We start from the raw sequence: 14,093 nt of genomic DNA, 5'->3' as shown, positions 1-14,093 counted from the left end.
ACTCTTCATATCTTACCTGCTGCAAACTGAGAATGAGGGTCTTTGCACACTGAATTTTGTCTATCTGCCTTGTTTTACTCATTGTTTCTTTGATGATATCTCCATAGTCATTATAATACTAGAAAAGAAATTTGTACAAATTAGAGCTTTATTTCTTAAAACTCCTGGACAATAAGACTAGTTTTATGTTAGTCATGTGAGTAGTATATATTACAAAATTCGTATTTGGCTAAAATTATGCATTCAAACAGAGAAAAGAATGTTACTGAAACTTGAAGATAATTTCTAAGCATATTAATCCCTAACACCAATAAATTCCAAAATAGACAATCACTTTAAGCTCCAGACCGGTTTTAAGGAGGTGTGGAGTAAAACAATAATCAGGCTCTACACGCTTTCAAAAGTAACAAAAAGGACATAAACAAAGTTCTTCTGCTCTTTGTGAACTACTAAGACAATGAATATAATCAGTTACTTTTATAACTTTTTCATTGTTAACTGGCATGTAGATCATGTGCCATTTCCAACTTTGTTAATTTGGCTTATAGAAACTAAAAGCCTGGGGCCCCTGGGTGGCTCAGTCATTAAGTGACTGCCTTCGGCTTGAGTCATGATCCCAGGGTCCTGGGATCAAGCCCCGCATCAGGCTCCCTGCTCAGCGGGAAGCCTGCTTGTCCCTCTCCCGCTCCCAATGCTTGTGTTCCCTCTCTCGATGTCTCTCTGTCAAACAAAAAAAAAAAAAAGAAGAAGAAGAAGAAGAAGAAGAAAGAAACTAACAGCCTGTTAATACTTAAAAGAAAACTCACTGTGTGTCGACATTTATGTTGTCACATTATAATCTAAAACCTTGTTTCAAAATGAATACATAACAACTCTCAGAGATAACAGGATAACTATGCCCTTAAGACTAATAAAACTGACTTTATAGGGGCGCCAGGGTGGCTCAGCGGGTTGAAGCCTCTGCCTTCGGCTCAGGTCATGATCCCAGGGTCCTGGGATCAAGTCCCGCATTGGGCTCTGCTCAGCAGGGAGCCTGCTTCCTCCTCTCTGCCTGCCTCTCTGACTACTTGTGATTTCTGTCAAATAAATTTTTTTAAAAATTGACTTTATAATACGTAAGCCTAGAAAGTTTAAAACTTGCAAAAACAACTTCACAAACCTTAGTTTTTTTCTTAAAAATCTAAAAATGGTAATGCCAAATAACTTAAGTCCCAAAGTAATTTATGATGGTGTTAGAGTTCTATCATGTGGCAAAATATTTCAAAGAGAGAATTCATTAATTGGGTTTTTGACAAATTTATTACATATTTATCTGGTGACAGCAAAGACTTAAAAAAGTTTATATTCATAATTAGTTTTTCTTTAATCCTTTCTCAAGTAAAATCTATCTTATCATATTTAGTTATATTTCATTAGTATAATTAGTAATATCTTTTCTACTACCACTTAAATATTAGAGAATCTCACAGGTACTTATGAAGACTGTGAATAACACACAGTGAATCAAATCAGATTTTCAAAGCCTAAAGGAATCTTAGTTATCACAGTGGAACAGATGAAGAAAGGCAGGACCCAACAGGTACTGAATTACTCAAGGTCAGGAGCTACATAGTAACCAAGCCAAAACTATAGCGGCTAGGTCTCCTGAATCCTAGAACAATACCCTTTTTATGCTACATCAAGCAGAGGAGGAACACCATCCTATTGTCTTAAACTACACCACAAAGATAAATTCTAACAGTGATACTTAACCCAAAACATTTCCAATATTCTATATGAAGTGAACTCAATAAACTCAAAATGTCCATTAATGGAAGACTAGAAATACGAAGTAATGTTATAAAAAATGTTAAATTTTAAAAGAAATTTATTTTATGCTAGAAAAGTAATTTACTATTTAAAAAATTCAAAGGCAATCAGAAATAAAAGCCAGTGTTACATTCATTTTCTTTTAAGCATTATAAAAAATAAGTTGCTGTCCATTTTCCAACTTTACCTTCATATACTGCTTGAAGATATCTGCAGCAGTATTCATCTCCACCACAGTATATACAATTAGCTTACAAAACGCTGCAAGTAAATTTCTCCTCTTGTGCAGAGCTTCAATTTTACTGGCTTCATCCTCCTGCTGACCATCTGGGAAAAAAAGTTACAAACATTAAGCCATCTGTATTTTACTTCAGCCATATGTATTTTTAATTCTTACTATAAAATACCTTTATTTTGGAGAATTTGAAAAATACAGTAAACACATTCAAATAAAATACCAATTATAATCACTCCTAATATCTCAGTGAATGACCAGTCTATTAATCCCAATACACAAAATTTTTGTGAACTCAAAGAGTAAGCATAAGGCTGCTTATTCAACATTTAACAGGAACCAGTTGAGTGAGTCAGAGGAACTGATGTTTAGCGAAGTCAGGCTAAGCCTGCCTAAGGCAATCATCCACCTCCCTAATAGGAACGCTTGCCAATGAGATCTGCATATTCAATGTTCACTGGTTAAGGCCATTGGGGGGGCTGGGGGCAGCCAACCTCAGAAATTCTCCTATCCCTTCCAAGGATGACCCCATCCCACCTGAGCCCCAACTCTCACTGATACATACTTACTTTATATATATTACATATACTCAATAAGTCTGACCTAGGAACTATTCTGTCTTTTTAAGATAACTTATGTTTCTGCTCTGACCCATTATGTGAGATGTTGACATTCAGAGTTATCACGGAAATAGGCTTATTTCCAACTCTGTCGTCAAGGAAGCCGGACTATAGCTTCCAAGTACTGCCAAAAGATTATTTCTGATTATTTGATATTGCAAACAAAATTGTGATGAAGCCTTTTATACAAAAAGCTATGTAAAGAATTTTCCTCTGAACAAACTTTATCAACAAAATTCCTTATTAAGAGCTACCTTATTCTGATTTACATTTCTTTGGTTAGCAGTGAAGTTCAAGTTTTTTGTGCATTTATTAGCCATTTATACTTCCTCCTTTGTGAACTGTAGGGGTATACCCTGTCAGGTCTTCAATATAAGGTTCCCAATATCAAAAAAATAATTTGTAAAATAGGAATATTCTTTAAAACAAATGTTTATTTTACCCTACCTCTGATAATCTTCAATAACTGCTAGTAAGTTAAAACCAAATTCTGAGACCAGGAATTTAAGACAGACCATAAGAAAAAGTTTTATCACAAGTGCATATTCCAGAATCCCAAAGACATTTGCTTAGAAACCTAAAATGTCTTGTTTACTCTTTCAGAAGATTACCCTGAACATATAAACTTTTTGTAATTTTCTCTGTGATTAAAATGGATTTCTATACAATACTGTTTCTAATCACTGTTCAGTACTACTCTCAGAAGTACACATATATAGAGGTTCTCCCCTATAGACTAAATTACCCAGATATTAATTACCCATTTTTTTCACCTTTTTCTTTTAAGGTAGGGGTGTATGTGTGTGTGTGTGTGTGTGTGTGTGTGAGAGTGTGAGTGTGTGTTAATCTCTACAACCCAATATGGGGCTTGAACTCACGACCCTGAAATCGAGAGTTGCATGCTCTTCTGAATGAGCAAGTCAGGGCACTCTGGGGTTTTTTTCACTTCGCATCAAAAACTAGCCACCTTTTATCTTGTGGGGATTAAAGAATGTTAAAGAAGTATCCAACATACTGGGCCTTTCATATATGTCAACTGCCTTTATTATTCTGTGTTATCAGTGCCTCTAGAAGCATTCTCTTCCATTCTTTCTCATCTAATGTACATGGGCTAACAAATCAAATAAATAACCATGGGTCTACAACACCAGGGGTTAGATGAGAATGAAAACCAATGGAAACTCACCCTGCTGGTGGGAGAATAAAACAATACAACCACTAGGGAGAATATTTTCACAACATGTGGTAGAATTTAAGATGCACAAAGACTATATAATCTGGCAATTCCACTCTTAGGTATGCACTAGAAAAGCATTTGCACATGTGCTCAAGCCGGTAAGTTTAAGAACATTTATTGTACACTATTTATATAACAGGGAAAAAGTGGAAAAAGTTGGATAAAGTAGTCGTGCCTGGGTGGCTCAGTTGGTTAAGCATCCAACTCTTGATTTCAGCTCAGGTCATGGTCTCACAGTCATGGAATCGAGCCCCACTGAGCCCACCAGGCCTCTGCACTCAGTGAAAAATCTTCTTCAGATTTTTTCACTTTCCTCCTCTGCCCCTCTCTGCTCATGCTCTCTCTAAAATGAATAAATAAAATCTTTTTTTAAAAGGGTAAAGTGGGGCGCCTAGGTGGCTCAATCGATTAAGCGTCTGCCTTCAGCTCAGGTCATGATCCCAGGGTCCCGGGATCCAGCCCCACATCAGGCTCCCTGCTCAGCAGGGAGCCTGCTTCTCCCTCTCCCCTGCTTGTGTTCTCTTGCTCTCTGTCAAATAAATAAAATCTTTTTATAAGAAAAAAGGATAAAGTAGGGTTAATTCATATTACATAATAATTCAGCAGTCAAGATGAATAAGCTATAACCATATGTCAACACTGACAAATTTCAAAAATGTTAATGCAAAAAAGCAAGATGCAAAATAAAATGTTCAACATAATACCATTTATATGGGAGCTAGCAACAGAAAATAAACTATATATTGTCAACAGATACATAAACTCCTGGTATAGTAAAATTAAAATGCAAAGGCATGATAACACCAATGCAGGATAGCAGTTATCCCCAGGGAAAAGTAATAGGATTGGACAGGGATACAACTGAGGGTTTCTTCTGTATCTATACTTTATTCCCCCTCTAAAAAATTGCTAACAAACAACAAAATTTGACAAATGCTGGTGGCAGATATGGACAAACATGTTATATTTTACATTTTTCAAAAAAAATGGAATACATTTCATTTTTAAATAGGGAAAAAAAAGTCCAAGAAGGTAAGACTGAGCATAATTTCAAGAAGCTCCTAGAAAATTCAGAAGTATTGCCGAGCAATAATTATTCTCATTCTAGTTCTATGGTATAAATGAAGCAGAGGCAGTCCCCCAACTATAACAAAAGGATTAAAAAAGAAAACTGATTTGGTATCAATTTTTTGAATGCAGCTAGGCTTTCCCAAGAAGTTTTAAAAACTCCTACTCGTCTTTTAGGATCCAATCCAGATGCTAGCTTATTTCAATGTTTTGACTGCCAGACCAGTTAATATGTCCTCTACATGACAACAATGTGGACATGCTTCTATTACTTATCAAACCCGCATTATAATTATTTTTTTAGATATTTTTTGCACTTGAATTTTTTTTGAAGACTTTATCTACTCATTTAACAGACAAAGATCACAAGCAGGCAGAGAGGGGGAAATAGGCTCCCTGCTGAGCAGAGAGTCCCATGCGGGGCTTGATCCCAGGACCCTGGGATCATGATCGGAGACGAAGACAGAGGCTTAACCCATTGAGCCATCCAGAAGCCCCTGCACTTGAATTCTTAAAAGGAATTGTCTCATTTTTTGATATCCACAACATCTACTTCCTGACCAACAAATGTCAAATAAATGTTAAAAATAGAAGTGTAACTAAACCACCAACTCCAAGTAAAAGGTAAAAAATTTTAAGTATATAAACTTTAGTACACGGACTTTTGACAACTGTTTTTGCTACTCTAGGTTTCTCAATTCTCTTCTGGCTGTTTTAAATACTTAATAAGTTCTTATTGAAAATAAGCTACAAGCCATTTCTAAAATTATATGTATTTAGAATCTGATTTGCAGTGGTACATTAGTGTATGTATGGAGATTCACATATACTGATGTTATATTTTTTTAAAAGATTTTATTTATCTACTTATTTGTCTGTTTACCAGAGAGAGTGAGCACAAGCAGGGGGAGCAGCAGGCAGCGGGAGAAGCAGATTCCCTGCTGAGCAAGGAGCACAATGTGGAACTCGATCCCAGGAACCTGGAATCATGACCTGAGCCAAAGGCAGATGCTTAATAGACTGAGCCACCCAGGTGTCCCTATAATGATGTTATATTGTCCTTCAAGTATAACTTCAAATTAAGACCAAACCCAGAAAGAAGCCACCCAACACTTTTTTCCATGACCTCTTATTCAAGTAAGACATCTGTTGTATGTAATTAGGGTAGAAAGAGTAACTTACCACTAGGGAAGACTGGTGAGATTATTTTCCTGTGAACATTCTATACTGCCCCAGAGATTTACAGAACAATTTCAAACATCTTCTAACATTGAGAAATTACAAAGTTTAATAACCCCCTCAAAATATGAAAACCTGTGTTACAAAAGTATACAACAAAAATGTCACTTAAAGAAATACTTTATTCTGCTCTACCTACCTGAAAACTGGTATTACCAATAACTAAGGGGAAGAGGGAGTAAATTTTACTGAGTACCTACTTCATGCCCAGGCACTGCACAAGTCACTTTCCTCAATTAATTCAGACAGTTCTGTAAGGTAGCTACAAATTAGAAAAATAGGCTTGGGCTAGTGAGAAGCAAAGATCTGACTCCAAAGCCTATGCCCTGAGACATCACCATGTTTTTAGAATATTACAAAAATTAATATAAATGTGCTGAAACATGCACTTGTGTTTCATGTTTTCAGAATAAAATATCAAATAGTATCACAACACTTTACATCACTGTTACTTAAATTTATGGTGGATGCAAAGACTTAACAAAAAGATGCCAACAAAATTACCTGCACTGTTGTTATCATCATCCTGTTCAATGAAGACATGATCCAGAATGAAGCTGAGCAACTCAGACTGCAATGAAGAATCAGGGGTGTAAACTAATGGCTCTAACATGTCGCGCCCTCCTGACATAATTTGATGGCTGAAGATCATCAGAATATCACATAGAATAGTGAAGGCCTATTAAAAAAAAAGTACAGCATGCTATAATCCAAGGTTTCTCACCAACTGCCACAAGTAACATATATTTAACACAGAAACACAATCCAACTTCCAAGAAAAATCAGTGTAGAGTATGTTCTTAAGTTTTTAAAGGTGAGGAATAACATTTCTGTAAAAATGATTTCTAGTATTTGCAATCATGCTTTACTAACTGCAAGGTAATTTCATTAAGTATTATTTTCAGCAACATTAAGTGACTTGTACATAATCTGTTAACACTACCAAAACATGCAGTCAGGACTCGACTTCAGGTTTTCTGACTCCAAACCCCACTCTCCACTATATGACAATACCTCATGGTATACATCCCTAAATAGGGAATAACATAAACTTGGTACCATTCCTTTCCTCTATGAAGACAAAAACATACCAAGGAGCTCAACTATCTCCCAGAAGAAAGATCACAAAGCCCTTGGTACTTTTTAAGCACTCTCATTCTCAATACGTGTAGCAATTAAGTAGGGAAAAAAAACCACAATAAACTATGTGCCTGCTTAGGTACTCATCAGACAAATCCAATAATATCATAATAAACATAAAGCCAAAGTTGTATCTCAAGAAGCTTATAAAAACTCTGCCAGGAGTTTTAAATGGATTCAAACACTGGTAAAAGTATTCAGAAGAAACTGGAAATTTTTAATTATCTGTTGGGAACGGGTTACAAAAACAGAATTTAGCAGTCACAAAATCAATAGCAAATTACATTAAAGAATTACATTTAAATTACTGCTAAGACAGGTAACAGAGAGCACAAAGCAGATCTCAATAATGTTTTCACCTTTTTGGAACTAAACACATTTACTTCTTTCTCTTTTACTTTATGCTTTTACTTCTTTCAGTTCTTCCTCACTTTACTATGATAGTAGTCATTTACACCCATCAGGATATCTGAGTTTACAAAAACTTTCGCAACATACGTGGTAAGAAAAAAAGAGTGATAAGCATGGTGATATTGACTAAAATGGTAAACTGGCAGGTCAAGTGAATTGACCAGGACATATTTCTGAAAGCTATTAGGAAGACTGACACACAAGGTATTTCATGACCAAATAATTAATTGCCAAGGCCTGAAAAACAGATTAAACAGAAGGTTACATATGATAACCCATAAGAAATTGTGTTAACACTTTAATAGGGAATATTACGCTGAATATCTTGGTGGCATATGAAAACAAAGAGGAATACTTCATGTTAGTAATTCTGGATCAATGTATACCTCATTAAAATCTATCCTAAGAGTTTAACTCTAAATTGAATTTACTATCTATGGAAATTTTTGTTCCTTTCATGTGAACTATAAAGATGAAAATTAAATTTCCAAATCCTTTATTGCTACAATTCAAAACTACATACTTAACACTGGAGAATTTGGCAATGTAGTAATTATAGGAATATACTTCATACTTTTGCAAGAAAAATGTGGAAGTCAGTTACTGGATCTTGGCCATTTAATATCTTCTAATTTATTTATGCCCAAGTATACAGGTATGGGAGTGACAAATGGGAGTTGGAAGAAGAAAAATAAAATTAACAGCTGGATAATGAATGTGAATTTTTAACTACAAAACTCTAAATGTATTTCACTGAAATCAGTTTTGATACTTTAAAATAAAATACAGACAAGGGACACTCACAAAGGTTGAAGGAATTTACTAATCGCTTTATAGCTGGATGACCGTATCTGAACTACTTTCATAGTAGCTTTAAGAAGGACGGGACTGGAAGAGACTATGCTGAGTGAAATAAGTCAAGCAGAGAGAATCAAGTATCATATGGTTTCACTTACTTGTGGAGCATAAGGAGTAACATGGAGGACATTGGGAGATGGAGCAGAGAAGTGAGTTGGAGGAAATTGGAGGGGGAGACGAACCATGAGAGACTGTGGACTCTGAGAAACAAACTGAGGGTTTTGGAGGGGAGGGGGGTGGGGGGTTGGGTGATCCTGGTGGTGGGTATTATGGAGGGCACATACTGCATAGAGCATTGGGTGTGATGCATAAACTATGAATGCTGGAACACTGAAAAGAAATAAAATAAAATAGAAAAAAAAGAAGTATACCCTAATTTAAAATGAGTAGTAACCCCAAAAATTAAAAAAAAATAAATAAACAGTATCCAACGTAACACAAACTGTTGAAAATAGAACTTCTGATGACTGGTGGGGATCTCCCCCAATATGCAAAGGTTAAACAGAATGAAATGGGTCAAAAAAAAACCCTTGAAATCACCATAACCACTTTGACTGTATCACTATTAATATTTCTTATGATTATAAAAATGTCTTCTCCATAGAAGCATTAAAAAAGCAAATGTACAAAAAAGCTTAATCCTCTATTAGGGAATTAAAACTAAATAGGCTCTCAGTCCCAGGATTAGAATTCATTTTACAGATGGGAAAACTACCTATGACAGCAGTTAACAATGTATTTCCACAATGAGAGCATATGAAGTAGGAAGATAACACTTTGAAGGCAGGGGAATGATTAAAATTTTTATTTCAGACAAAGTCCACATAACAAAAATAATTTGCACAGTCAGGATGGGCAAGAATGTCAATATCTATCTGATAATATTCTCAGAGATGACAAAACCATGTGGACCCGTTCCCCTCCCTGAGGCATACTTGCACTTGTTAAGTTCAAGAATAACTTATGTAATTTCATACATCTAATTTGTATATATGGGCCTGTTTACCAAGTCATAAATAATACAGAATAATTTCAATGAAGGTAATCTATAAACTCCATATGAAATTATTAATCTGTCTTTTTGACTATCATATACATGGACAGATATAAGACATTTCTGCTTTGCTCAACCTCAGTATTACTTAAATTTTCTGTATTAGTTCAGATATTTATTAAGGGTTGCTTACAAAAGATGGCTACCTACGGTAATTACTAACCTGTTCCTTAACAGTAGTATTCACGTTGGTCAGGTAATGCTGACATATCTGACAGAAAACTCTCATCTGTTTCTTTAAACGCAGCAAGTCCTCCTTAAAAAATTTAACATGAATAAAAAAAATTTAAAAAAAATTTAACATGAACAATTGTATAAAAACCTCATTTGGTACTTAACATACTTCAAATTACATAAAATATTATGATATATTTAACTATATTTACTCCACTTATACATTAAATTCTTGTTTATTATTTATAAGAAAGAAAAAAATTTGACCTTTTTTTTTTAAAAAAAAATAGCAACAAACTACAGCCTTAAAAGTAACAGGTGTATTAGTGCATAATATCCAAAGTGGTCTGGGTCCTTTAAAATGAGAAAACCTATATGACTGTATATGGCTATCTTTTAACCAATCTACTACCTCAGAATGCTTAGAGAGTAAAGATTAATGCTCCATCCTTGTTTTGTAATTTGAAGGGCAGCCAACTGATGAACAGAAGAAATTAATTAATAAAAAAGCATCTTTTAGTTGTACTTTTTAAAGAGATGGAAAAAATCAGTTTTGTAGTATTACTCCAATTTAAACAAATTTTAATGTCTTGTAAACTTATATTAAAATGATAAAATCTGGGGCGCCTGGGTGGCTCAGTGGGTTAAAGCCTCTGCCTTCGGCTCAGGTCATGATTCCAGGGTCCTGGGATCGAGCCCCACATCAGGCTCTCTGCTCAGCGGGGAGCCCGCTTCCTCCTCTCTCTCTCTGCCTACCTCTCCATCTGCTTGTGATCTCTGTCTGTCAAATAAATAAATAAATCTTTTAAAAAAATGATAAAATCTTTTCCTAAAAACAGGTTTAACTTGATTGATTTGGTAAAGAAAACTTAACCAAGCTTCAGAGTAATTTTGTATTTAGTATCATTCATTTTTACCCTTTCCCCTCTACTCAAAATATAATCTTTTCCCACTTTAGTTTTTAATTCAATGCTTTTGACTCAGATGAGCAATCATATTTGGTTGTTGTTCCTGCTATAAGCTTGATATTGAGTTAAATGAATTTCTTAGCTGTCTGACAAAAAATACACTAACAACAATACTGAATTGCTTTTTCAAGGAGAAAATATCCATTTCTTGCTCTTTAAAAGCTCACAGAAATTCTAAGCATTTAAAATTATTCTGTGATTTTACACAAAAGAAACTTAGTATCAAGACTATCGTTTTTGAGGAAAAAAGCTATGAACAACAAATTCTCTATCTCCAAGATATTACATAGTATCTATAAAAATGAACCTGAATAATATTTACGGCTATATGTACAGCAAGTGTAATCTTTTTAAGTTTATAGTTTACAAATAAAAAAAGACAAGGGGCACCTAGGGTGGCTCAGTCAGTTACAAATGAAAAAGGCAATATTATTTTGGTTCAATTACTAAACAGCGACTTACAATGAAGTGGAACATCAGTAGAAAAATCCTGCGTATGAAAAATGTGATCCCAAAACAATACTGAGGCATAAGAAGATCCAGGGGCAGCTGGCTTGTTATCATCAATTTATATAATCCAACAGCTGTAAGCTTGTTTCGAAAGCTCTTGGTCATAATTTACAAAATCTGTATTTCTATATGTTCTCAATACTTTTGAGAACATGAAAATACATAAATTATGCCACCTTAAAATGTGAAATTTTTTAAATTTAAAATCATACCTTGAAACATATTAATGTTTTCACTGAATATACATCAAACTATAAACATAACTTTCTAATGGTACACATGCCTAAACAGTAATTTAGAAATAAGCAAGACTTTACCGAAATTGATCTCATTGAAAGTTTGCTGAAAACAGTTAATGATATTTAATGTAATAAGAACTCCACTGGACTACCACAAACCTTTGTAGAGCTGCTTTCAGTTATCTTTGCAAGCTGCCAAAGGATTACATAGTGAGTACACTGCAGTGCATGAATAACTATCTGTAAAAAGAAGAGAATACAGTTAAAACTATAAAGTCCCAAGTATTCATTCTCAAAGTTAAATATGTAACTTGAAAATAAATAAAAACCTGCTCAGGCATGTCTCCATTTTCAATTCCGGTTTTCAACAGTTTGTAATTACAAGCAAACAAATCCCACTTTGAAAGATCATGGGCACTATAAAAAAGAATCAAGTTATATTTAAAAGTTAAGCTTAATCACTTTTATTCTGGACTTGAATGTTAACAAAATGCTGTCAAAGTAAATACAGCAAACTTTGTAACATGCACCCACAACAAAAAAAAATGTATTTTTTTAAAAAGTATGCTGGTTGACAGTCTATCAATTATTTCTCACCTCAAAACATGACTCTGTCAACTACTTTTTACATATAAGCACAAGAAATCTAGCACAACTGGGACGCCTGGGTGGCTCAGTTGGTTAAGCCATCTGCCTTCAGCTCAGGTCGTGATCCCAGCATCCTAGGATAGAACCCTGCACTGGGCTCCCTGCTCAGCTTCTCCCTTTGCCTGCTGCTCCTCCTGCTTGTACTCTCTCTCTCTGACAAATAAATAAAATCTTTTAAAAAAATTATTCAAAAAAAAAAGAAATCTAGCAGAACTGATAACATTATAACACTAAAACATGCAAGTTGGTTTTGATTTTGCTACAGTTTTAAGAAATCAGAACATTAAAATTCAACTTACTTATGAAAAGCAGTGATTCTCTTCAATGTTGACAATACCTGATATGCATCATCTTCATCAGGTTCTTCACCCTATGAATATCAATTATATATAATATTAAATCTTAATAACCACCAAGTGAAAAATCTTAGACTATCACATTGGTGATACCACCTTGAAAAGAAAGAATAGCTTAATACCACAAATTAACTCTGTCATTCAATACCTAGATCTGTCCAAATTTAAAGCAATATGGCTGGAGTAATGAATCAACACAGTTATTATCACAGGTACATTACACCCAAGAGATAAACACTGAATGACATTCTCCCCTCTCTTTTGAAGTAATCTTGCCCAAACTATGAAGACATTTAGTCTTTCACAGTAAAAAATGTATTAGAACTATAAAGAAAAAAAACAGTAAAGGATACGTAAGAGATCATAAAAACAACACCTAAAAGACAAAACCTTAATGAAAGAAACATAGTGCCCAAGAAAGACATACCAGACCAGTAACAATTTGGATAAAACCTTCTGAATAAAGAGATTTGCATAGTCCTTCCTGGATATCAATTTTCCAATTGAGAGTAACTTAAGTTTTTTAAAAACTTAGGAGTCTTACTGTATGAAACTTGTAAATTTTTTTAAACACTACCAAACATACTGTACTGAACCCCAAGTCTCTCAAAAAATGCTTATTTCTAAACATGGTTTTTCTACATTAATAAACTTAATTAACCCATTGCTTGATTTTAAATTAACTTGTCCTAATCACAATCATATCTAGCCAAGAGTAGAGCCATCACATTTTTAAACTAAGAATGTGATCACTATACATTAACTTATTTCCACAAACTACCAGTTAAGCAAAACTTAGTAAAAGCATGGACTGTTACACAAAAAAGAAAGCTAAAGAAGCAGCTATTAAAAAGAAAACTGAAAATTACACTGTCCATATGATTTTTGCAACATTAATGACAAAATTATGTGAAAAAGGCTAAATGTATTGAGAATTACGACTTTATTTTAATGCAAGTCAATTAAACTGTTAAGTACATACTTCTTTTTTATTATGTTCAGTTAGCCACTATACAGTACATCATTAGATGTGATGTAGTATTCAGTGATTCAGTAGTTGCATACAACACCCAGTGCTCATCACAACATGTGCCCTCCTTAATCAAAAAAGATAAAAGTAAAAAAACTTTAAGTGTATTTGAGTGCCACACTTTAACTTTCTTTGGAAATATTAACAGAACAGAACACAGGAAACAAAATCAACAGTGGCTCTAATAGCAATTTATCAAGGCTTAACAATATCAAAGATTATTACCTTTCCTTACTAACACTGCCAAAACAGTAAGAAATAGCCTACTTTTCGCTCCTGTTTCATTTACACTGTGTTGCCTAACAGCCTCTAGTTTGGCTAAACCCTGGTAACATCTGAGATCATTTCTTTAAAGTTAAAAAAGTGTAAAGGGTATTAGTTTTGCTTTTACCTTCTCCAAGTCACAGATTCTTACCACCTTCCCATTTTGGTGGAAGAGTAATAGTAGCATGATGAATCAAAGAACAGAATATCTGAATATTTTTCAACATTACTGC

At 34.3% G+C, this 14,093-nt stretch overlaps 1 protein-coding gene across 5 annotated transcripts in view; it reads right to left on the bottom strand.

Moving 5' to 3' along the window:
• STAG2 (stromal antigen 2) overlaps window positions 1-14,093 on the bottom strand; it is a 141,293-nt gene that overhangs the window by 22,719 nt on the left and 104,481 nt on the right. For all 5 annotated transcript variants that reach the window (XM_032882337.1, XM_032882341.1, XM_032882339.1 and 2 more), the window contains 7 exons: window positions 12,510-12,580; window positions 11,892-11,979; window positions 11,722-11,802; window positions 9,835-9,927; window positions 6,713-6,887; window positions 1,997-2,136; window positions 17-118 (listed from right to left, as the gene is read on the bottom strand). In XM_032882337.1, coding sequence (XP_032738228.1) covers window positions 17-118; window positions 1,997-2,136; window positions 6,713-6,887; window positions 9,835-9,927; window positions 11,722-11,802; window positions 11,892-11,979; window positions 12,510-12,580 — 750 coding nt within the window. The remainder of the gene's footprint in view (window positions 1-16; window positions 119-1,996; window positions 2,137-6,712; window positions 6,888-9,834; window positions 9,928-11,721; window positions 11,803-11,891; window positions 11,980-12,509; window positions 12,581-14,093) is intronic.

This window comes from Lontra canadensis, unplaced genomic scaffold (assembly GCF_010015895.1).
Source record: "Lontra canadensis isolate GAN:19392208 unplaced genomic scaffold, GSC_riverotter_1.0 scaffold81, whole genome shotgun sequence".
Lineage (NCBI taxonomy): Eukaryota > Metazoa > Chordata > Mammalia > Carnivora > Mustelidae > Lontra > Lontra canadensis.
This window is presented reverse-complemented; position numbering and strand designations above follow the sequence as displayed.